Raw genomic sequence first — 25288 nt, 5'->3', positions numbered from 1 at the left:
TGGACAGATTTGGATGAAAGAAAGTTTGCATTTATGAAAGAAAGTTTTCAACTAAATGCTTAGAGCAGCTGAGATAGTTGTGGGTGAGAAACCCAGGCTGAGATAGCCACTTCCCTTATTCTCTTTCACCCTTCTCAAGCCCCCATCCGTTTTATTCTTCTTTTTTTTTTTTTTTTTTTTTTTATTTGCTATAACATTCAAGAGGTATAATTCAGATTGTGATAAAAGTCTGCAGAAATTAGAACCAATCAGCAATCTTAATGGGAATAGAGAGAGATCGATCTCCTCTCTTTCTCACTTCTGTACTCTGTTCAGCCAGGTCTTCAATTAGGGTATTCCAGGCCTCATAAAGGTCCCACGATCCTTACCTAGTCACTGTTGGAAGCATTCAGCTGCTGTTCTTGAAGGTTCTTCTCAATTTTCTTTCCTAGGTCAGAAAATCAAGAAAGCTTGTGACTTCACAACTAGCCGTCAGAATCCTCTCAACTTTGGGGGTTTTTGTACCCTCCCTAGGGACTATCTACACCCAAAAGTGGAGCTCAATCGGACTCCCACAAACCTGGCCGCACCTTTCTCTCTCCAGCTCTATAGAAGGTTTTTCTCTCTCCTATCGGGTTGGGTTTTGGACTGGTTTTGCTCCTATATGGGTATTGTATCCTTGAGGGTTTATTTGATGGTATTATTTCTTTGTTTCTTGCTCCTATTTGTATTGTTTGGGATTATAAACTGCGGAGTTAGTTACTTATAATCTACTCCTGCATTACCCCCCTCTCAGTGACAGCCATAGATCAAGAAGGCCTAGCCCCCACACATGATTTTGACAAATCCATAGTAATATGCTTTTTTATTTTCTGTGAGATGCAATAGCAATCTTAGTCAAAAGCCAAGTGGACTGGTGAGATGATGGTCGAGTTCTAGGTGGAAGGTCTAATTCATATCTTTCTTCTTCGATCAAGGTTAGATCTTTGTCTTCTCTCAATTCCTGGGCATTCTATTTACCTGAATAACAGGATATTCTAGTCACCCAAGTGATTAGGATTAGAAATCGTTACGTAATTCCAGGATCGCTGATCTTAGGGGTTCAAAATAGAAATCAGAATTTAGCAATTTCCCAAATAACATCTTTGATTTAGAAACTCTGAAAATAGCAAGTTCCCAAAATTAGTAACGTTTAAAATAGAAACTAACAAATTTAGAAAGTAGAAAATAGAAACTGAAATTGAAAATTAGAAAGTAGTTGGATTAACAAGTCCAGACTTAGTAACTGCTAGAAAATAGTAGCTAGACTATGGGATAGCAAGTGAGAACCAAAGTACGAACGCAAAATAGATTTAGTAACTAAGAAGGACAGAAATAGAAATAGAAAGTGAATCAGATTTACTGATTTAGTAACATGAAAAAAAATAAATAAATAATAATGGTAGGAGTAGTGCTGTGACAGCATCAAGTGATGAGAAGTGAACTGCCAAGTTGCCAATACAACTTGTGGTCGATGGGAGAGGAGATGACAATATCAGCAGACCTGATGGAAAACTGAGTAGAAAACTTAGTTAGAGTTGGTTAACAGCAAAGAAAGTTAAACAGTCAACAGAAACAGGAAAATTGTATGCGCAAGAATGGAGAGTAAACAGAAATTAAATCTTGATTTAAGAAGAAAGGGAAAATAGCAGGATGTGAGTTAGGCCTCCCACCTAGAACTCTACAAGCCTCTTATCTGTTCACTTGGCTTCCCACCAAGGTTGTTATTGCATCTCACAAGAGCACTCTGCATCTCATAGAAAATAAACAAAAGCCTAATCCCAAGGGTTTGTCAAAATCGTGTGTGGGGGCTAGGCCTTTGCTCCTTTATGTATTACTTTGAGAAAAAACGTAATATCAACTCTTTAAAAACATAGGGAATTAAAAACTAGCACCTTAATCTTGTATACTTTTTTCGTCAGAAATAAATATGGTCCAATTTTATCTTCTTTTTTTTTTTGGGTGGAGGGGCTCAAATTTGTTAGCTACACTGTGTTCAGGCTTGAAGATTGGCTCAAAACACTCAAGCTTCAGAATTCAAGCTATGAGTACCACTCAGGGAAATGTTGCGACACCCAAGGGAGTTGCAAAGTTAACAGATGAACCCGATCATCTTCTTGTTCTTGTTCATGGCATCTTAGCTAGGTATGTGGTATCCCAAGATTATCTTCTCATATTGTATTACTAAGTAGAATCTGTAAAGGTGATATGGATGGTAATCTGTTAAAGCAATAAAAAGAACAAACTGCTTCTTTGTTTTCTCAATCGTATCGTGGTTGTTATTGGGATACTAGCTTTGTCTTTACCAATGAATGCTGAAAAGCATTCTTCGCTTGATGAGTGCTGTACCATTTTCTGGTCTTGCTAATGTTTTATTTTCCTCCTCTAATATGTCTATCAACTTCCCCTGCGTTGTAAGTTTTTAAATATTTTAGGTTCTAGTCTTTCACATTACATCAATGCCCTGGCTTTGTTTTAATGCTCAGCGCCATCCAACAGTGTCATAAACTACGAAACAGAATAAAGATGAATGGTTAATAGTATTGAGGAAAACACTTCTGCGAATGAGAAAAAGTTGTTTGGAACAAACCCTTCTTTTCTTGAGCTCAAGACATTCCAAGGCCTTAACAATATTCCTTTCCTTCTTATATTAATGAATCAAAATCATTTAAAACCTATGAAAAGAAAAGAAAAGAAAAGAAAGAAGGGGGGGGGGGAGCAGAAACTTTAAGCCAAATGAAAAACTTCTATAGAAAATTTAGATAGCCATTGTGTAGAAATCAGCATATCCTCAAGTAATTAATTGGTAGTTGTCCAACATTTTTTTTTTTTTCTTAAATACCTCTAGGCAGATCTGTTTGACAGAAGAAAACCTTTTTGTCCTGTAGGTCACAGTGCAAGTTTGTTGATGGTTCAGATACATAGTTCTTCTCCCTCTTATGTATGTAAGGAAGTTAATCCAAGGGTCTCAACAATTGGTCTCAGCTCTTTTCATCAATGTTCAATAAGACTTCTAGAAATAGCATCCACGATCAACTTTGAGTAATTTTCAGGTGTGGCCTGACAAAAGACAAATTCTTTATAATAATTGTTCCCATTGATAAGAATTCCAATATCAGCAACGCAGCTGCTACATCGAATGCCATATTGCCATCCCATTAGAATGTGAGAATGTTACTACTTCATTACTAATGCAAAGATGCAATTTGTGATATCCACACCACCTCCACTTAAATGTGGATGTCCTTTTGAGGATCCATGCTGCATTTTAACCATTTTTCACATCTTCTATCTGGAACAATCTCCATATTGACTCCTTAAATGATATTGTAGCAGTTAAGTGCAATCCATGGGGAAATATTTCTTGGCTTATCATTCCATAATAATTCAGTGAGTGCTTAAGAACAATTATCAAATCTTCATTTCCATGTCTACATTCACATTTCTTATGCAAAACGGCAATTTCATCTGGGATTTGTTTCTTTTGCATGCCACTTAAACCATTCCTTTACGAGAAAAACGTTGCATGACATCCAAGGATTAGTATTGGGAAAAATTGGCATACTTTAGTACTTCCAGAAAGTCTAGAATATAGTACCCATGCTTTTGTTGCCCATCATAGCTGTACTAAAGATTATTTAAAGCTCTTGTTTACAGTTGCCACAGCAAACGCATCTAGAAACCCTTGAATTCCCAAACATGAAATTTCCATTTTCACAGCACCCACCATTGAGAGCCTTGCACATGGAAAAACCAGCATTCAGAATTTTGCATACCACTCTCATGTACGTCCACTCAAAGTCCTTCCTGGTCACTTAATTTACTAAATTCCGTTATCTTACCATGAAATTCCTGGAATAAACTGTTGTTTGGTTTACTGTTTGTGGGATGCGTCCTACACCTAGAAATGCTTTTTTGTTGCCCAAGAACTATGTTGTCATGTCATTTACATTTTTAGTGATACTTTTCAAATTTGTGGCATTTATTACTAATCCCAGAAACTATGCAGCCCTAGTGACTGGACATATGTAGAAGCAGAGTTGAAAAAGCGCCTTGGAAGCAAATTTTTAATCTATGGTATGACCTTGTACAATTTACGATGTAACTTTCTATTGTAATAATGGATTATTTGTTAATTGGTTTTAGGGGTTTTCTCCAAATGGACCCATAAGCCCTTTAGGGTTTTATTTTCATTATAAATAGAGAGGCTTATGTCAAGTTTAGATACAAGTCACATTCTCCCTAATTCTTCATGGTATCACAGTTGGTTAGAGAGAAAATCATTTCTCTTCTTCTCCTTTAAAACCCTAACCCTACCGTTGCCGCCCTTCCCTTGTGCCGTCCTCATCCTTGTTCACGACCTCCACCTCCACTACCCCTATACGTTATGCCTAGTCACCACCACCATCGCCTTTATCACCGCCCCTCCCTCTCTCTCTCGCGTGCAACACCTTCATCGCTCCTCTCTCGCAGTTTCTCTCTCTCTCTCTCTCTCTCTCTCTCTCTCTCTCTCTCTCTCTCTCTCACGGTCTTCTCTCTCTAGCGCCACACCCTTTTTTCGCTAAGGGGTCTCTTTCCCTCTTTTGTTTTGGTTTCCTTAAGGTTTTCCCCTCTGTGGTGAGTTTCTTCCCATCAAGGTCTTTCTCCTTGTTTAAAACCATAACTTTTACCCAGATCCGTATGACGGACTAGATCTAGACGGTTTAAGACCCAGATCCTTATGCCTGGCTAGTTCTGAATGATTTCTTTATCTTATGATTGTTTTTGGGATCAACAACTGCGTCTGAAGACTTTGGCACATCAGTTCTCCAGAATGGGGGGCATCTTGGTTCTAATGATGATTATCCTACTTTTCCTACTAGCTCCATCAAGTTGGATGGGAGCAACTATTTGATGTGGTCTCCCTCCTACTACTTATATATTGCTAGCCGTGAAAATACCGGTTATTTTATAGGTACTAATGCTCACCCTACTACTGTTGGTGCCCCTCTAAACAATTGTGCCATTGCCAACTATATGGTAATGTCATATCTTATCAACTCTATGACCCCATCAATTGCTAGGGCTATTTGTTGCTTGATAATGCTGCCCTTATCTAGAGAGCTGTGAAGGGAATGTATTTTCAAGTGGGCGTTAGTGCCCAGTGCTTTGGATTGAGAAAGAAACTTCATAGGGCTCGACTCTGAAGGATCTCACAGTATCCCAATATAATTCAGAATTGTGTGGAATATGGAACGAAATTGATTATTATGAGACATGTCAGCCTATATGTGCTATTGACGTTGTAGGTTTTAAGAAGCGTGAGGAGATGCTTCATGTCTATGACTTTCTAGCAGGTTTGAATGTCGAATATGATCAAATTATGGCTATTGTGCTTAATCATGATCATAGTTGTCAAGGTGACGCCTTAGCGTCTAGGTGGTTTGCTTGGCTCCTAGGCAATTGTCGTCTTATTGCACTGCATGTTGCGTTATATTTTTAAACTTATTTATGCCGAATATCATTTAGGTAAATGCTTCATTTACTTAAGATATTATTCATAAATAAGCAAATTCCTCCTATTTGAATTCCAATAAAAATAGTTTAAAAATCAAATTCCAAAAGGATAAAATGTCAACCCCTAGTCCAAGAACAAAAATTGGATTTTTGGCTATAGGGGTGATTTTCAACTTTCAATTGCTTGGGGTTTTTCTCAATTCTGAAAATTTTATAAATCTTATTATGCTAAAACATTTCTAAAAACTATAAGTCCTATAAAATAATCTATTGTTTTGATATCTTTAAAATTATTTCAATTCAGGTGATTTTAACAGCATTCACACACTTTAAAATAAGTTTGACCGGAATATAACATTTTCATTACAACTCAGATTTAATTAATATTAGACTTTTTGGAAAGTTGGTTTTGTGTTATACCTAATACAAAAAATCTTATGTAAAAATAAAATCAATTTATCAGTAAAACTTATTATAGAACAAGAGCATTTCTCTAAATGTTAATTTTTTATCACTTGATGTGACTTAGTGTTGATCTTTGATGATTTGATGTATCTTAATGCTGATTTTTATGATAGAAGGTATATATAGCATACTAAATAATGTTGGAAAAGAGTAAAAAAAAAAAAAACACTTTTGTCGCCTTGTTCTCCTTGAGGCCGGCCGCCATGTCACTTAAGCGCTTAGATAGCCCTCCAACGCCTTGGTTCACTTTAGAGTCGTGACAACTATGATTGTGGTCCCTTTTTTGGTCTTGAACAGGCCTTTTCTCTGATTCACGAGAAAGAAAATCGTCGAACTGAGATGCTTCAGCTTGTTTCTCAAGATCTCTTCGCCTTACTTTCTGCACAGGGTTCTACTAGTTAAAATCTTGGTTTTGGTGAGAGGACCAATGCTCCTCCACTGAAAACCCTATTATATAAGTGTGACTATTGTGGCAAGGAGCGCCACACTAGGGAGGCATATTGAAAACTCCATAGGCGACATGCTAATACGCGTGGGCGTAATCAGGGTCGTGGAAAGTCCTATTAGTCTCAAGTAAATCAGTCTAAAATTGCTGATAACACTGATTGCTCAAGTCCCACAAGTTCCTCCTCCAACATCGAGATGACTATGCTACGTGTTGACTCAAATGGGATCCTCCTCTACTGCTATTGCCTCCTCTCTACTGACCACCAATGCCTCTCTTTGCTCAGTCAGGTATTGCCTTTTGTGGTCATAGTGCATCTGTTGCTTTTGAGGGCTGGATCCTTGACTCTATGCCCACTGATCACATGACTGGGTCATCCACCTTTTTTCTACATACTGCCCATCTATCGGTAAAACCAAGTTTCAAGTAGCTGATGGTTCCGTACCTCCTATTGTAGGATGGGTTCCAGTAAGTGCTCACCCTACATGTCCCTTTCATCTGTTTTACATGTTCCCCAGTTTTCTACTAATCTATTGTCAATTGGTAGATTACTAAAGATCTGAACTGTAAAGTCACCTTCTTTCCTACTCTTTGTGTGTTTTAGGATTTGGTGACGGGTGCAACGATTGGCAATGGTAGGATGAGTGGTGGTCTCTATTACTTGGGCAATGGACTTACACAGGCTCTTCATAAATCTTTAGATTTGGACTCTCAGAGCTCCTTAGTTAGCATCTCGTCTAGTACACCCCCATGGGGCACTTTATTTAGATTGTTTCTTGCTTTGGTTAAACAATGTACTCAAAACCAATTTAATTGTGATGTGCTTGTTTTGGCTAAACAAACTCGGAATGTTTATCCTATCTCTAATAATAGAAGCATTGTTCCTTTTGCTTTAATTCATTTTGATTTTTAGAGCCATACCTGTCGTGTATCTGTTTCTGGGTATAGATGGTTTGTTAATTTCGATTGCTATACTCATCTTACTTGAGTTTATTTCTTACATCATGAGAATGAAGTGATCCTTCAAGGAGTTCTATTGCATGATTCAAACTTAGTATGAAGCTAAGGTTATAATCTTGCACACTGACAATGGCAGGGAATATATGGATGGGTCATTTATGTCTTATCTTATTGATCATGGGATCATCGGTCAGACTAGTTATGTGGTTACCCCAGAACAGAATGGGGTGGTAGAGCATAAGAATTAAGAACCGACACTTGTTAAAGGTTGCTTGTTCTCTAATGTTTTGAGTTGTTGGTTCCTGACCCATATTGGAGTGAGGTTATCCTAACTGTTGCCTATCTTATCAATAGGGTGCCCTCACGCATGTTGGGATTCAAGTGCCCTATAGAGTTACTCTATGGTTCCCGTACGTTTGTTGTTCCTCCTAAAGTGTTTGGCTTAGTTTGTTTTGTTCGTAACCATCAAGTTCCTAGCAAGCTCGACCCTAAGGGTATCAGTTGTATCTTCAGTATTCTCCCACTCAGAAGGGATACAAATGCTAGCATCTTCCTTCCCAACGGATCTTTATTTCCATGCATGTGATGTGAGAATGAGGCATACTACTCACCACTTCAAGGGAAGTCTTCTGGTAGTGAAGAGGTTCTCTTGGTTCCCTCATTTAATGATCCGTTACTTCTTCCAATAGGTGAGGGAAACAATACTGGTATGGCTCAGAGCCTCAGAGGGATACAAGAGATAAGGGTACTGGTCAAGAGGTTCTCATTCAGCGGGAGCAAGATACTGGTCCAAGAGGTTCCCATTCAGGGAGAGCCACCAATACAAAAGAAATCACTAGTTCTAGAGTTACAGGTGTTCTCTCATAAGAAAATAAGAACTGATACCACCACTCACATTACCACTACTACACTACTGTTTTCTGATCCTGAATCTACTATCTCTAGTATCTCCTTCCCTCTTACTTTACCCCCCATGAACTGAAAATCCATAACCCCAATTGCTGTGGGAATACCATTTAGTTGACCTATGCCTATTTGAACGGCCTCAGTTAACCCTGTCTTTCATTGATAAGAATTTATCAGTCCCTTGATGTTCCTATTGCTTGTAGAAAAGGTAATAGGACTTGTACTCAGCATCCTATATCCAATAATGTGTCATGTAATGCTCTCTTTCCCTCTTATCGTGCTTTTGTGTCTTCTTTGCCTTCTGTTTCCATTCCTCAGAGTTGGCTGGAGGCAATTGCAGAGCCTATATGGAAGGATGCAATGAATGAGGAGATAGGGCCCTTCACAAGAATGGCACATGGATTTAGTTACTCTACAGAAGCAACCAATTGGTTACAAATGGGTGTTACAGTAAATCAAATGTTGATGGGACTGTAGACCAGTACAAAGCAAAGCTGGTTGCCAAGGGTTCACTCAGACATGTAGAATAGATTTCCCAGAGACTTTTCCTGATGTTTCCAAGATGAATACAGTCGAAGTTATTATTTCTTGTGTAGTGAACCTTGCTTGGGAGCTACAACAACTGGATGTATAGAATGCATTCCTTCATGGTGAATTGATAGAGAAAGTATATATGAATGTTCCACCAAGCTACTCTAGTCCAGAAACCCAACCAAGGTATGCAAGTTGAAAAGGGCTCTTTATGACTTGAAGCAGTCTCCCAGGGCATGGCTTGGTCGGTTTCACAAGGCTATGATAGCAGTTGTCTTCACTTAGGGTAATATTGATCACACCCTCTTCATTAGAAGAGTAGGTGACCCAAGTTACTATCCTAATCGTATATGTGGACGACATTGTTGTTATTGGCAATAATACATAATGAGATCTCTAAGCAATAGGCTTACCTTGGTAAGGAGTTTGAGATTAAAATCCTTAGGAAGTTGAAGTATTTTCTTGGAATTGAGGCGGCACGGGTCGACCAAGGGTCTTCTTCTCTCCCAGCGAAAATAGACCTTGGACCTTCTATCTGAGACTGGCAATTCACGGGGTGTAAACCTTCAGATAAACCCATTGAGGCAAACTCTCATCTCAAAAGCAAGGAAGGTGCATCGGTTTATAAGGGTCGATGTCAGAGGCTGGTTAGGAGACTCATCTATTTATCCCACACTCAACCAGACATAGCTCATGCAATTAGCCTGGTGAGTTAGTATATGCATGATCCTTACTTCTCTCTTATGGAAGTTGTGTTTCGATTTCTTCGCTACTTAAAGAAGCCTGAAGGAATGGTATCCTCTTCTCCCCTTCTGATCACATGAGGGTCAAGGCTTATACTGATGCCGATTGGGATTGTTCTTCATATGATCGTCATTCTACCACAAGTTACTCTACATTTGTTGGTGGCAACCTGATTACATGGCGTATCAAGAAGCAAATAGTTGTGGTCAGATCTAGTGCAGAAGTTGGGTTTCGGGCGATGGCGTATGGTATTTGTGAGTTGCTTTGACTACGATGTCTCCTTCAGGATCTTGGTATGTCTGTTCAGCTGCCGATGCTGTTGTACTATGACAATAAGTCAGCCATCAGCATTGCACATAATCCAATCCAATATAATTGCACCAAATGTTGAGATTGGCAGTCATTTTATTGAGAAGAAGTTAGAGCAAGGCCTCATATGCATTCCTTTTGCGAGAAGTGAAGATCAGCTAGTGGATATTCTTACGAAGGGACCTAGTAGTAAAGTTTTTTATTCTATTTTATGTAAGTTGGGCATGTGTGATATCCATGCACCAACTTGAGGGGGAGTGTTGTAATGGGTTTTAAGGGTTTTATCCAAGCAGACCTTATGCCCTTTAGGGTTTTTATTTTCATTATAAATAGAGAGGTTTGTGTCAAGTTTAGACACAAGTCACATTCTCCGTAATTCTTCACTTTCTTTTTCTTGTCCCCTTTATGATTGAGCTCTACCTGTTTCTCTTCATTATTTACCAATTTTCTTCTTAAGTTTTTCCCCCTTTCAAAAATCTAATGTTATGTACTTATTTATTGGGCAAAGGTTGGTTGCATGGTGCACAGTTGGCACCATTTGGCAGGTTAAATCGGTTGACATTTGGTGGAGTGGTATATCCCAAGGCTCCCTGCTCACCTGTGATGTTACAGCCGAATGGAGTTGGTCAAGTGAAAAATTGGAACATTGAAAGAATATTGGACTACCGAGAGGGTGCAAGTCAAACATGAGAGAGCATGTGATTGAATTTGAGCATGGAATTTGACACCCGGCCAATTTGGACAATTCCTTAGACATCCAGTCGAAATTGCCATGTCAACCTTCACATTGTCCAACCTAGGTGGGCTGGCTGTCCAGCCAACCTTTTGCCTTATTATCATTGTGAAAGTTCATCAAAGATGGGTTCTGATGTTTTTAGACTTTACAGTTTTTCATTAATCTCAAGGAATTTTTAATTGCAATATTTTGATCTGTGTTATTTTGCAGCAAGTTCATGTAATACCTACACTAAAACCTTCAGTGGAATTGATGGTGCTGGAAAACGGCTAGCAGATGAAGTTAGTCATCCTTGCTTTTATTCAAGTTCAATTATTATTTGATGTTGATTCACATTGGAGGACACGTCTACCAAAATTAAGGGGGAAAAAACTTGATTTTAATGTCGATGTTGTGGTTGCATTCTTCGGAACAGGTTATGCAAGTTCTCCAAAAGACAGAAGGCCTGAAAAGAATCTCTTTTTTAGCCCATTCTCTTGGTGGTTTGTTTGCAAGATATGCAATTTCTGTTCTTCATTCATCAAATTCCTTGGTTAGCGATCAGCCTGATCTTGCTGATTCTAATCCAGAAAATCCTGCACACACTTCCAAAAGAGGAATGATTGCTGGATTGGAGCCAATAAATTTCATTACCTTGGCAACGCCGCATCTAGGGGTGAGAGGGAGAAAGCAGGTCCGTTTCTGATGGGTATAACGTACTCATTTGACAATTGGACTTTACTCTTTTTTTTTCCATTGATGCATCATTTTGTCTCCTCATATTCTGATAAGCTTGGACGTGGTCACTTTTGTTTCCCTTTAGTAATTTTATCTCATGCTTATGCTGTATAGTTTCTTTCCCGAGCTGCAGAAAATTTCATAACCATTCAATTGTACAAATGTGTACAAGATTTTCAATACAGAACCTTAATTCTTTGGAAGATGGAGTAGAAACTTGTACTAGGAAAAACTTGCATGGTGAAAGCCGAATTAAGATATATAGGTTTTGTCACACGTTCCAAGAAATCTTTGTGGTTCAGTTCCCCCACCCCCCCCCCTCCCACTCTATTTTTGTGAAATATTACTCTTTACTCAAGTTACCAGCCCAAGAAGATGTGATCATGAATTTGATGCTACATGACCTGGCATTTACAGCATGAGACCGATCAAACTTGATTCTCATATATAATTTGAAAATATGATGAACAAATTCAGAACTTGCCTCTGTATGCATGATTTGATTGGATGTTGGTAGACTCACCTCAAAGACTCAACCTTTTATATTTAAAAGGGAAAAGACAGCCCGTAAATTTTGGTGTCACTCAGCTCACTCCGAGAGGGAGAAGACGAACTCTGGGTTTGGGATTGATGTGGAGAGTTTTCTCCAAAATCTTTTATGTTGGCTCAATCTCCAAGGAAGGCTCTTTAATGCCTTATATCATTTCAAACTCATTTTGAATACCCTTAATTTTCTGATTTCTCGAAGAGGTAAAAGAAGCAATAGGTTGACATTACAAATCCAGTAGAACGCAATGGCGTTGTTTTCTGTATCAAAGAATCACTATAGTACTCAAGACTGAAACCTCCAAAGAGCATCTTTGTACGTCGTAATGTCTATCAGCAGTATCTCACTTCTGTGGTGAGTAATTTTTGCTGAAGTCCTGCAAACTATTACCGCTGATATCCTTGCATTTGTTCTTGCTTATTGCATTTCTGAAAGAATATTCAGGTGGTACTGAAAGCACTCTAGTAAATAGTTAATGAATTGCCATGGTGGAAGCTAACCTTTATATTCAGTTCATGACTTTAGTCTTCATAAATGCCAAAACAACTGTGCCTTTAATACTTGTGTTTCAACTTTCAGCTTCCATTTCTCTTGGGAGTTCCCATCTTGGAGAAACTCGCTCCATCTGTAGGAACTTTTTTAGTTGGCCGAACTGGTCGTCAGCTGTTCCTTACAGATGGTAAACCCAGCAGACCACCTCTTCTTCTAAGAATGGCATCTGATTGCAAAGAGGGAAAATTTATGTGAGTTGGAGCAATACAGTCAATTTTATCAAGTTAATATTTTTGTTGATGAACAATTGGAGAGATCATTATCTGCTTTTGTTTGTTTTTCAGATCTGCTCTTGCTGCATTTAGATGTCGTATTGCTTATGCAAATGTCTCTTTTGACCGTATCCCTCTGCACAGTTTGTTCCATTATTGTTGCTAATAGTTGATTTTAAATTCATGTTTGGGAGTTTAACTGAATAGTCACTTACCACAACACCCCCCCCCCCCGCCAGGCAAAAAAATGAGGTGGAAGGAAAACTTCTGTTTGAAATTTAGCAGGATTTTGTTTTCTGTGATCACTTTCAAACTTTTTTCCCTTAAATATATTTAGATATGGTTGGTTGGCGCACATCCTCTATAAGAAGGGAGTCAGAACTTGTTAAGGTGATCCGATGAATTATGTTTTCAAACTGCTTGATTCAGATATCATGAAACCATGTTCCAGACATATGCAGTAGATAAATAAACACTCGATTAAATATGCATCTTTTGGGTAGGGGGAGGGGAGAGGAGAGGAGGAAAATTTATGTGCTTAATTTGTGGAGTATCTTTATGGCACTCATTTTGTGATGATTTAGCTTTAGCTTCATATGCTGAATGAAGTCTGCTTTGGGAACTGTTCTAAGAGTTCCTGTTAAATTAATGTGTAATTGATGACATGATGCCTCGTGGTTTTATTATGTTAAGCTTGAGATTTTGCTAGATGGGTATTACTGGAAGAAAGAAATTTTTTGATTAATTATTACTTTTCTGTCAAATTGGATGCATTAGGTGAACATTGCCGTTTTGAGAAGAACAAGGACTAGTACTATGATTCTTCTGTTGAAAAAGTAGTCTTTATTTTTTAGGAAAATTTCTATGAGTAATAGTAACGGACTTACAAATTATAAAAACAAGAAGATTGTATACATTTAAGGATTTCAGAAATGGTTGAAGAAATAAAGTAATTGCTCTGGAGTCCTTCCACCAAGTTTTACCTTTTTTTCTTTTGGTATTACATCATTGGTATACTTTCATCGTCTCCTACTCTCACATTCTAGGAGCTATAATATTTCTTGATGTTTTTTTCAAATTAGAAAGAATGAAAGTTTGAAAAGGAACCCAAAGTAATGAAAAAAATATGAAAGTGAAAATACACAAATATCTTATTTTTTCCCCTCTATATTTTCCCCCACAAATTCACAGCCCCCTCGACGTTCATTGGATGGTTATAAGCATGTTGTAGATGTGGAGTATTGTCCACCAGTATCATCTGATGGTCCCCATTTTCCACCGGAAGCAGCAAAAGCAAAGGAGGCAGCACAAAATGAACCCAACACTCGAAATACAGTAGAATACCATGTTATGATTGAAGGTACACCTATATTGGCACAGTTTGTTTTAAGAATTTTCTGTTTTCATACATCCTATTTCAATGTTACTGATAATTATCTTGTTGACAGAGGAAATGATATGTGGGCTACAAAGAGTAGGGTGGAAGAAAGTTGATGTCAGCTTTCATTCAGCATTTTGGCCCTTCTTTGCCCATAATAATATTCATGTATTGTCTTGTCCATTCACTTTGTTATTTATGTTCTGTTCCTGGTCTTCGGTCTTCTACATTTTCGTGATTAATTCTTCATGTTGATTCAGGTGAAAAATGAATGGCTTCACAATGCTGGTGCTGGAGTGGTAGCTCACGTTGCCGACAGCTTAAAGCAACAAGAATCTTCTACATTTATCACTGCTAGCTTATAGCAATGAAGTTTATTTTTTTATGCACTCCAGGCTGAGACTTGGGTTATTGGCACAACCATGTAACATAATTACTTTTATAATTTGTTTGGTCTCTGAAGTTCTTTCTTTCCCAGATTTTGTTTTGCTGCCTATAGGTTCCTTGCCAAATAATAATAATCTGTCCCTTGGAAGGCTATTAAACATTAGTCCTCTGTCGATATCAGGAATGTATATTGAGCATCTGGCACTTTTGGGTAAAAATCCTTACAGGTCTGAAGGTGATTGCAGAACGGTGTCAATTTATCCCATTCTGTTAAAGAACTAGATGAATAAATTGACTCTCTCACATAATTTGTTCCATATTTTAAATTTTATTTATTTCCCTTATGGATCATTGGCTGACTGATGGTAGTTGAGGATGGGGTTTACCAAGTTGTGTGACGCAGAATCGGCACCAATGTGATTTATTTGCCTGTGTGTGTGTGTGTGTGTGTGTATATATATATTATCATATATTTAAGAGGGAGGGGGGTGAGAAAATGAAAAGAAATGCTGTTACATCCTAGAAACTAGAAAGGGTGCATCTAAACCTAGGAGTATGGGCATGAGCCTAAGATTCTATTGTCAACCATACTATTTGTCTTCAGGAAAAAAAAAAAAATTTAAATACAAAATACAAAATAAGTTTCTCAAATAGAAATTGATTTCAATCTCTTTTTCATTAGAAACAGAAAAAGCTTGAACCTCTATTTGAGACAATTGAGAATCAAAACTATCAAGAGATAGATTTCAGATGGATGATGTGAAAGGAGATATTACTGATCTCTATGACCTAAATCACATTACCAATGGCTGGGAGTATTGATCTCCAGTTATAGCTGTGGAGGCCTCATGTGGTAGTTGGGAATTCTACTGAAGCACAGAGATCTCGTTTGATAGTGGGAATCTGATCTTCAAATTAATCTGCTTTGATAGGAATTTTATTGAAGGCAAAGAATAAGAAAAGCGCAAAAGCTTAGTCTAACCAAAGGTTTATATTCTAGCCAATAAGAAGCTTTAGAAATAAAGACACAGATTTACAGATCAGGCTGACAATAATTTCACATCCTAATAGGACCGCTCATCCTGTTGAGCATTGTCAAAATAAAGAATGATCTCATATTGACTGGAGTCTCTTTCACTGTGAGCTTGCAAAGCTTTGATACCTAGAATCCTATTGATCCTACAACCGCATGGATCAGGTCATACCAGGATTGGATGAGAACCACTTTCACAAAAAATGGCCCTAAGAAGGTAAGATGAGTCGAACTCAAGAACACACGCTTCCTGAGACGAAGGATCCTTACCAACTCCGCTACCCCTTGGGGTTAAACTCTTCTATTTCTGTTTAATGCTAGTCTTTTAATCATCTCTCCAAGAAAAATAAAAATATATTATAGAATTTGGGTTACATTATGCCCTTGCCTAGAACCTATTCCATTACATCTTCAATAGCAGCCATGGCAGTTCTATTGGCAAAGATCAACACCTCAAAGTTAAGAGGCAATGAGTTCAACTCTCCTTAGGGCCTACCCGAACCCACCAGGACGTAAAAATTCAGGCTAGTTTAGATTGCTCTCATGCAACTCCAACTCACTGTGCAAACCTGCAATCTTATCCTCCTACCTTCTTGATTAGTGATGGCGATCGAGGCATGTCAAATGAGCTCAGATCCTCTGGAACACTAATTGATCATCCCAGCCATTATCCCTGCTGCATTACTAATCACATGAAGCAAAATACATTTAGGGGTGTTCAAAAGAAATAAATATCCTGTACACTTACAAGGTCTTATAAACACTTTTACTTTTGAGTTGGGATGGTTGGTAGTTTTAGTGAATTAGAAACAATCAAACCTGAGACACAAGACCTAAAATGTAATCATAACTCGGACGAGTTATAATCGAAATAATTAAATCATACTCACCATGCAAATAGTGTGCAAACATGACATGCACTGGCTCTTCCATTGAATTTTGGAACTCTTTTTCTTAGACTACAAAAGGAACAATGAGAACTGGCAATCCAATTGGATTTAGACAATTTAGAGCATTGATTTCTAGGTTCACAGCCTCTAACCAAATAGTCTTTCATCATGATGTCTCAAGTCTGCTAAGACCATTCAAAGTGGATTCCAAAATTGACTGATTTGGTAAAGAACACAGCTCTCATGCTACACTGTCTAAATTAAATGGTTAGCCATCAACTTCTACACTCAAATGGATTGAGCTTCCAATTCATTTCTGAAATTAATACAACTGTGGCTACCTATAAATCATGATACAAACTCCTCTAAACTAATACTCCTACATACAAGATCCCACAATCTCTTAGATATTAATGATGAAGATGACAATTATATACTCAAAATGGAAAATCCATAAATATACTACCCGTCCCTTTACATTATTGTAGTTCATAACTATTATACATCAAAAAACTCCTGTATAGCACTAATGACTCGGCTTGCCACATCAGGATCAAACAACCTTGGCAAGTTGGAGACAAGATCGATTTTTACTGCAGAGTCTTTAATTAGATGGTCCCTCTTTCTCAAAAGGGCCTTATCGGACTCACCAACCTCTCTACCCCCTACTCTGCAAGCACAATGATCCAACCAGATCCCTAAGACTTCCTTAGCAATGGGACCAATATGACCATGTATGATCTCATCCAAGCGGCCCTGTTCCACTGGCTCCCCCTCTTTGAAACCACAATCTATACGAATCAAATTGGCTGTGGGAGAAAAAAAGGTACGCAGATAAAGAGAGGAAAGGAAGTAGGGCTGAACCTCCGGGAGTTTCTCTAATTCTTGCCGCCATCTTTCCAACTTGGTATCACTGTAGAATGTGTCAAGGTAGTCCTGGTGGAGCACAAGGTCCTTCCTTGGCAGTAGATCCAGTAAGAGAACTAGAGACGTGGGACTGCTTTTTATGAACTCCACAAGGAAGTGTGGTGCATCTGTCGAAGGGTTGAGGTAGGCTACAAGAGTGGTTATGTCCAAGGCTCCTCCTGATGGCAATTCACAGTGCAGCCAACTCCCCAGTAGAAAGTCAACCTACATGGTTAAAAAAGTCAGTGCAAAAAGTACTTCCATACGGATGAGCTGCAGAGTTAAGATTATTATGGAGGCAACCAAATGAGATAGTAGATTTTCTTATCTAGGTGCATACCATGGTTTGTATATTTGTTTCCTCTCAGGTATTCTTAGTGAAACTAGGGCCTCTGCTTACTATAGGTTGATATATTTTTCTGTTCAACATATTTCTTAAGCACAAAAGCCCTTTTATCCTTGGAGCAAATATTGGTTCCTGTTGTTTTTGTCCATGATGAAACATTAATAACACTACATGTAATTTCTTTTAAATTAAAATGAAAATGAACCAATGCAAGTCAATGCGTTCCTCCCTAAGCCATACGAGTCTCTATTCTCTCTCTCCTTGATACTTATCTATCCCTTCTCTGACAACTAATCCCAAATCTCCAGCACCTGGATTGCTTGTCTTGCTTCCTTAACATGGAACGTGACTTGGGAGTGACTGTGATGCCACTCTGATTTAAGCCCATCACAGAGACAGAAATTTTCCCTACCCAGAAATATGTTATTTCTACTGCATATCCTTCTACAATGTGGCCTACCCCCTCCATTTATCCCTGGTGAACTTTGGCTATTGTAACTGGATTTTATTTACCCTTCGTTTATTCATTGTAACAGATTAAACTAGGGGCAAAATGCTCATTCAACCAAACAACTTCTCTCTCCATTCAGGCATATGAAATCCTAAACTGCAAACAGTCGTCTTCTTCATCTCAGGCAGTTATTTTCCGACCAGACTCTGAAATCTTCTTCGGAAACAGAAAAATCATTGCAATCTCCGTGAAGCAGTAAACATGAATCATGAACCATGAATTGCTGAAAAATAGAAAACTCACTAGAGTCTTCATGAACCTCAAATCAAGAACCATACAACCATAAAAACTCGTAAGACAGCCGAAACATTGTGTTAGATTTCTCCATAAATCCTTAAATAGATGAACCATGAAACCATACCTTAAACTTGAATTATTAAACCTAAAATCCAATGAAATCTAAAACCTCCATTAAACACCATTTAACCCCTTGTGAACATTGGGGGACACAAACAATCAAGAAGCGGAACAAAGGAGGAAACCCTAAGCGAAGGGAAACCTAAGGGCCCGTTTGATAACGTTTCTGCTGTTTCTGTTTCAAGAAACGGCAGAAATATAAATTTCCGTTTCTAGAAACAGAAACGGAATTGAAGGTGTTTGATAAGTCATGTTTTTAGAAGTTGATAGTAACCAATGAAAAAATGGCCACAAGTCGTTTCCAGAAACGGCGAAACAAGTTGAAGTTCAACTTGTTTCGCCTAGGTCGTTTCTTGAACCATAAATAAGTAAAAATTTATATTTCTATTTATGAAAATAAGTGAAACGAAACAGTTTTATCAAATGCTATTTACTCCGTTTCTGCTGTTTCTGGAAACAGAAACGGCAGAAACGCATTTCTTGAAACGTTATCAAACGGGCCCTAAGTCACCACTTTGGAGCAGCCTGGCCGGGCTACTCCCCCTGACTCTCTTTCTTCCATCTCTCTCTCATCCTCTTGCTCCCTTTCTCTTCTTCCTCCTCTCCTTCCTTTCTCTGTTTCTTCATCCCTTGCAGGAGCCACACCTCGATTAGAGACGCGTCTTGCCCACTAGCCCTATAGGTCATCATCCTTGCTGAATCTTATGCTCGTTTGGATTGCCGCTCGGCCAACAACCTCCTTCATGGCCACCAGCCTCGTCGGTCACCATCTCTGCTAGATCTCAAAGTTCATTTGGATTCCCACTCGACCAGCATCCTCATCGCCTCCGATCCTGTTTGCCAGCTCTCGCAGTAGTTGCCATCATGCTCTGCCTGGCTTGTCCCCCGCCGCTTGGTCTCCTGCCAACCCACATGGTCTACAGCCATTCGCCACCAGCCTCCCGATCTTTCTAGCTAGCTACAAGGCAAGCAGCCGTTTGGCTGCCAACTTTGCTCAATCAGCAGCCGCTTCGCCAGCGCTCAGTCGTGGTTGTACCTCCATGAGGCAGCCCCCCTCACTGCCAATTCTCCCTTGGTGGATGATTTGATGAAGAGAAAGAGATGTTTCTTAGGGTTTCCATAAACCTTAACTGGATTTTACTTGGTTACCCTTGGACTTCCTTGCTTTGTTTTTAAGTCCATGTGGGCTTTTGTGATGTATTGAACATGTGAGTCTTGAAGCCCTTTGGGCCTTGGATGTTGAATGAGCTTCTTTGTTCCTGTCATTGCCCATGTGGGCTTTTGTTACCCTTTTAGGGTTTGTTTCCCCTTTTAGGGTTGTAACCTCCCTCCCTTTCTTTAATACATTTATTTACTCCCCCCAACAAAAAAAAAAAAAAAAGCATTGGAGGACGCGGGAGCATGCTACAAAGAGAGATCAACATTGAAGCAAATAAGAATTGTCAAAAATGCAAAGGTTGCCAAAATAAATGGAGGGAAAGCTCCTGGCTGCTATTTCCATCACCACTATCGAGAAATGAGATAAGAAAGGGGAGGAGAGTTGAGGTAGGGAAGGAGTTGCAAAGATGCAATCAGGGAAGGCTGAATATCACACATAAAGAGGAAAATAAAGTTTAAATTACTAACATAGCCCTCATTTAAGTGAGAGTATACACTAGACACGAAGATAAAAAAAGTAAGGTGGCAATGACTTTGACACCTCTTGAGGGGACAGCAAGAAAAACCATATATATACATAGAGAGGATTGTATATCCATTAATCTAGGAGGGAAGAAGGGAAAGAGAGTGGCTCTGATCTGGTTTTTTGGGGGTGTTCTCTTTTCTTCTTTTGGGTGAGATATAGTGTGAGTTAAGATCTTTATGCTTTCATCTTTTGGCACTGGAGATTCAAGAGTGTGGAACTATAGTGTCTCTCTATTTGTAGTTTCACTTCAATAATTGGTGGTATGTGATCAAAAGATCCATTGCTGTGATCGCTAGGAGGTGATCTTAAGGGATCTGTTCAGTTTAATCTGAATCCTCACACAACCGCTGACCCGAGGGGATTCCTAAGAAGCAAACCCAAACTCAACTCAACTCAGCCTTATACCAACTAAATGGGTCGGCTACATGGATCCTTACCCTCGAATCAGCAGTATTCAAAGCCAACAGTGCCTAACCTATACATGTCTTTCCTCAAAACTTCTCCCAGAGTCATTTTAGGTCTACCCCTGGCTCTTTTAGCTCCTTCAATCTGAATCAAAAAACTCCTCTATACTATAGCATCTAAACTTCTAAAGGCTCCATTGCACATGGCATGCCACCTCAAATGAATTTCTCACAGCTTATCTTGTACCGGAGCTAACCTAAATCAGCTCTAATTTTCTCATTCCTTATTTTATCCTTTCTAGTTTTACCACACACCATTTCAACATCCTCATCTCAGCTACACTAAGTTTTATCTATATGATGTTTCTTAACTTCCCAACATTCAGTATCATATATCATAGTTAGTCTTATGACTGTTTTAAAGTTTTCCTTAAAGTTTTAAAGGCATATGTCGATGGCATAACTATGGTTTAAAGTATCTCCGATACGATACAATACCCTCCAATACGTATCTTAAATTTAGCTGATCGATACTAATACTTTAATCCTTGATCTTTAGCATATCTTAGCGTATCTCCGATATGACACGATACCCTCCAATATGACACGATACCCTCCGATATGTATCCTAAATTTAGCCACCGATACCGATACTTTAATCCTTGGGCATAACACTCCGGATGCACCTCTCCACTTCATCCATCCTATTTTAAATCTCTGTGTAATATCATCCTCTATTTCTCCTTTAGTTATGATTGAGCCGAGATACCTAAAAATAATCACTTTGTGGAATTTCCCTCTCATCATTGTCACAACCTCATTATACGCCCTATTAATAAGTTACACACTATATACTTTGTTATGTGTCAAAAGATAAGGGCTTAAAATTGATCCTTAATGTAACCTAATTGTAATTGGGAATTCACTACCCTATTCCCCCAGTTCTTACACTAGTCACAATAGCATTATAAATATCTCTAACTATTTCCACATATTTACTTGAAATGTTTTCTAGGTCTTTATGGAGATGCTTCTTGCATTCTCTAGATCTTTCCATGAGTCTCTTAAGTAAATAGCTTCAGTCGTAGATCTTCTTGGCATAAAACAAATTAGTTATCCGTAATATTAGTTTCTTGGCTCAGGAGAGTTTCAACAACTCTCTCCCATAATTCATACTATGACTCATAAGTGTTATGCCTTTATAATTATTATAGCTCTGAATATTTCCTTTATTTTTATAAATTGGAACCACAATGCTTCTTCCCATTCATCTAGTGTTTTCCTTGTGCTCATAATCTTATTAAACAGCTTGTTTAGCCAAGATAAACCACAAATTCCTAAGCTCTTCCACACTTTTATTAGGACCCCATCTGGACTTGGTGCCTTGGCCGCTTTCATCCTCCTTAAAGATTTTTTCACTTCAGGCAGCCCTAATTTTTCATATATATATATATATATATATATGATACGTGGCGTCTTGATGGATATTATTGCAACCTTACAAGACACTATTACTCGAAATGTCTTCATTTAGTAAGCTATAGAAATATTTTTTCCATCTCTCCTTAATGTCCCGGTCCCTAATTAAAACTTTATCATCTTCACTTTTAATGTATCTAACATGGTCAAAATCTCTAACCTCCCTTTCCCTCATTTTAGCCATCTTATAGATAGAGTTTTCCTCTTCCTTTGATGCCAAACTATCATAAAGACCTCATATTTCTTCACCCTTGCTTCAACCACAATCTTCTTAGCTTCATATCTAGCAAATCTATACATTTTTAAATCCTCTACATCCTTACTCCTTTGCCATTTAAAACTACCTTTCTTAGCCTTAATGGCAGGTTGAACCCCATCATCCCACCACCAAGTTTCCCTAGATGAATGGAGTTTTCCTTTAGATTTTCCTTGACTCTTTAATGTAGAACTAGGATTGACAAGTCAACCTAGTCCCAATGTTGCAGGATACTCTTGGAGAACATTAGATCAAATATCAGAATAGTTCAAAACAGATTAATAACAAGGATGAGATCAGATCTGAGATTAAGAATATCAATCTCAGATTATAGGGTGTCAGAAATCAGAATAGAAGCAGATAATAAGGGGACTAATGGAATGATGAATTAGGTCTACGCAGGTTCTGAAAATTGCTAACAAAGTATGCAATTTTCTGGGCAGAACTGAGAAGGAAAACTGAATTTAATACCTGTAAGAACTTGAGCAAATCAATAACACTTTGTGTAGTTGAGAGAAGAAGAAGATGAGTTAAGGAAGAGGACCTCTTGTGCTTCACACCGCTGAAAGTCAATTGGATCAAACACCAATTCCATCAGCCTTGATCAAACACAAGACAAATCTCCATGTAGAAGACAATAGCAACAACCATTAATTTTTTTATCAAAATCATCTAGGCCTTTAGGAGCCTCCTCTTCTTTATTTATAATGTTAATGGGGGAGGGAATTACAAAATAGAAGGTTCCTCAAAAAGGAAACCAAATATTCTCCTAATACAATAGCTACTAAAAACTGAAATTAGAAACTAACTGCTAAGGACTTGACTCAATTAATAACTTGACTCATAAGGAAACAAATATAACTCAAATCAAGCCCAACTAGAAAGGAAGCTAATGAAAATGGAAACTAACTAGTAATCCCGTACTCAATCTTAGAGCCCCCTTTTTAGACCCATAAAAGTGGTCTATTACACTCAAAACACATGGGATCAAAAGCCTAACATGTATGGAACCCAACCCTAGGCTTATTCCTAATAAAACAAGCTTATTTTGGTAATTAATCTGCATCAACTCTCCCGGTCTTAAAAGAACTCGACTCCGTCGAGTTAGGTCGTGCTCCTAAGATTCCCTTGTAAATCGCTCGCCGATGAGGTGGTACATATCTCGAAATAGAAGGTAGCATAACTCCAAGAGGAGGGAGAGTAGGTTGATGTGTCACCGGAGCAGGAGTCAGTCGACGACGTGGCATGTCTGATAATGCATGTGGCCTCATTAAGTACATACGACCTCCTTGCTTCACCTTTATAGTGTTCCGTGCGCCATCATAGAGAATGCCTGCATGTCGCTGCCAAGGTCGCCCTAGAAGAATGTCGCAGTGCGCCAATGAGGTGACCAAGCAGGTGACATGGTACTGTAGTGGCCCAAACTGTAGATGTACTCGAACAACTGCAGTGGTCTCTTCTCGAGCTGTGGGTCCAAAACCTCGCACGTGAATCTTCTTGAAAAGCTGCTTCTGTGGAAGGTTGTGTGCTCGAACAAATTCAGCAGATATAAAATTTGCTTCTGCCCCAGTATCAACAATTGCATGAACATCAATAGGGTCGGAGCCGTGCAGGAGAGTACCCTTCTGTCTGAAGAGAGGAGCCTTATCAACTAGTCTATTCGAAAAAGATGAAAGGCTAGCTGAATGAGCTTCTACATCCTCATCTTCATCATCGATAATATCATTGTCCTCGAGGGGATAAGGATATAAATGAGATTCATCTTCACTCTTCTCTGTTGGCTGCTTCTCTGCTACGTTCACAGAACGAGTTCTGTTGGGACACTTGTTGGAATAGTGACCCTTCTCGCCACAACTATGGCATATAATATTCTTCACCCCAACACTATCCTTGTTGAACTCTGACCTTTTTTCTTCAACTCTGCGAGCTTCAGGCTTCTTTTCCTCCATACGCGGTGGAGGTCTATAAACTGAAGAAGTCTTGAGCATACCCTTCCAATAAATGGACTTCTCTTCAGCTGTCTTGGCATGAGCTGCTGCCACGTCAACAGACCTGAAATCAGTGTTAGCCAACTCAAGTCGAATCTCAGTACATAACCCACTGATATATCGCATCATCCGTTGCTGGTCTGTTTCCTGAAGCTGACACCTTGAAGACAGTTTGTGGAATTCGAGGGTGTAAGAATCCACATCTTTGTTCCCTTGTTGCAAGTTAAGTAATTTATGAAACATTACCTTTTCATAATTAAGGGGAACAAATTTTCAGTCAGGATCTGCTTCATGACCTCCCAATTGATAACGGGTCCAAGTCTTCTGACAAACCTTGCATGTAGTACATCATCCCACCATGAACATGCATACCCAATAAACTTGGTGATGATGAGTTCACACTTCTTCACGTCTGGAAGAGACTTATACGCAAAAATTCTCTCCACTTTGGTAAGCCAGTCAAGAAATTCCTCAGGTCCTTTTTCACCACTGAACTCGGGAACCTCCACTTTGATGCCATAATCTCTGTCAGAAAATTGCCGGGTAACATCCTGGGGAACAACCGGATCAGATTGCTGCCTCTGAGGTGTGTCTTCGATCCGTAAAGTGTTGAGCTGAGGGGGTAATGTAGAGGATCCTTCTTCAGCTCGCTTGTCGGACCTCCTCATAAAGGCAATCATCTCTTCCATAAACTTATCAAACTTGGCTTCAGTCCTCTCAAGCCTAGCATCAGTATTCTGTTGGTTCTCGGCTAACTCACGATACAATTTGTGCAACTCAGCATTGGTGATGTGACTTGCCATGGTTAGAAAATTGCAGGAAAATTTGCTCTTATACCACTTAATGTAGAACTAGGATTGACAAGTCAACCTAGTCCCAATGTTGCAGAATACTCTTGGAGAACATTAGATCAAATATCAGAATAGTTCAAAACAGATTAATAACAAGGATGAGATCAGATCTGAGATTAAGAATATCAATCTCAGATTATAGGGTGTCAGAAATCAGAATAGAAGCAGATAATAAGGGGA

General features: G+C 38.8%; 2 protein-coding genes across 2 annotated transcripts; one reads left to right on the top strand and one right to left on the bottom strand.

Moving 5' to 3' along the window:
* Positions 1-2018: 2018 nt before the first annotated feature.
* On the top strand, positions 2019-14720 carry LOC122069190 (putative lipase YDR444W; the record flags this gene model as incomplete). Its single annotated transcript, XM_042633146.1, is given in 10 exon segments — positions 2019-2163; positions 4028-4095; positions 10821-10891; positions 11026-11283; positions 12454-12617; positions 12711-12766; positions 12976-13028; positions 13830-13998; positions 14087-14184; positions 14277-14720. Coding segments are annotated over 10 exon segments (1187 nt in total), but the record flags the coding sequence as incomplete, so codon positions are not given.
* Positions 14721-16609: 1889 nt separating this feature from the next.
* LOC122069185 (red chlorophyll catabolite reductase) lies at positions 16610-19373 on the bottom strand. The gene is made up of 2 exons (XM_042633138.1): positions 19257-19373; positions 16610-17457 (listed from the first exon to the last, which is right to left on the bottom strand). The coding sequence occupies exons 1-2, from the start codon at positions 19371-19373 to the stop codon at positions 16825-16827; spliced, it is 750 nt and encodes a 249-aa protein (XP_042489072.1). The 3' UTR covers positions 16610-16824.
* Between the last annotated feature and the right edge of the window lie 5915 nt (positions 19374-25288).

Source organism: Macadamia integrifolia, unplaced genomic scaffold (assembly GCF_013358625.1).
Source record: "Macadamia integrifolia cultivar HAES 741 unplaced genomic scaffold, SCU_Mint_v3 scaffold542, whole genome shotgun sequence".
Taxonomy (NCBI): Eukaryota; Viridiplantae; Streptophyta; class Magnoliopsida; order Proteales; family Proteaceae; genus Macadamia; species Macadamia integrifolia.
Note: the sequence above shows the minus strand (reverse complement) of the source record. Positions and strands in the feature narration are given on the sequence as shown.

Coding starts and splice junctions, on each gene's coding strand:
- LOC122069185 (XM_042633138.1), bottom strand. CDS start 19,373: ATGGCTGTAGACCATGTGGGTTGGCAGGAGACCAAGCGGCGGGGGACA. Junction 17,458..19,256: donor CGGAGGCGATGAGGATGCTG/GTCGAGTGGGAA, acceptor TTAACCATGTAG/GTTGACTTTCTACTGGGGAG.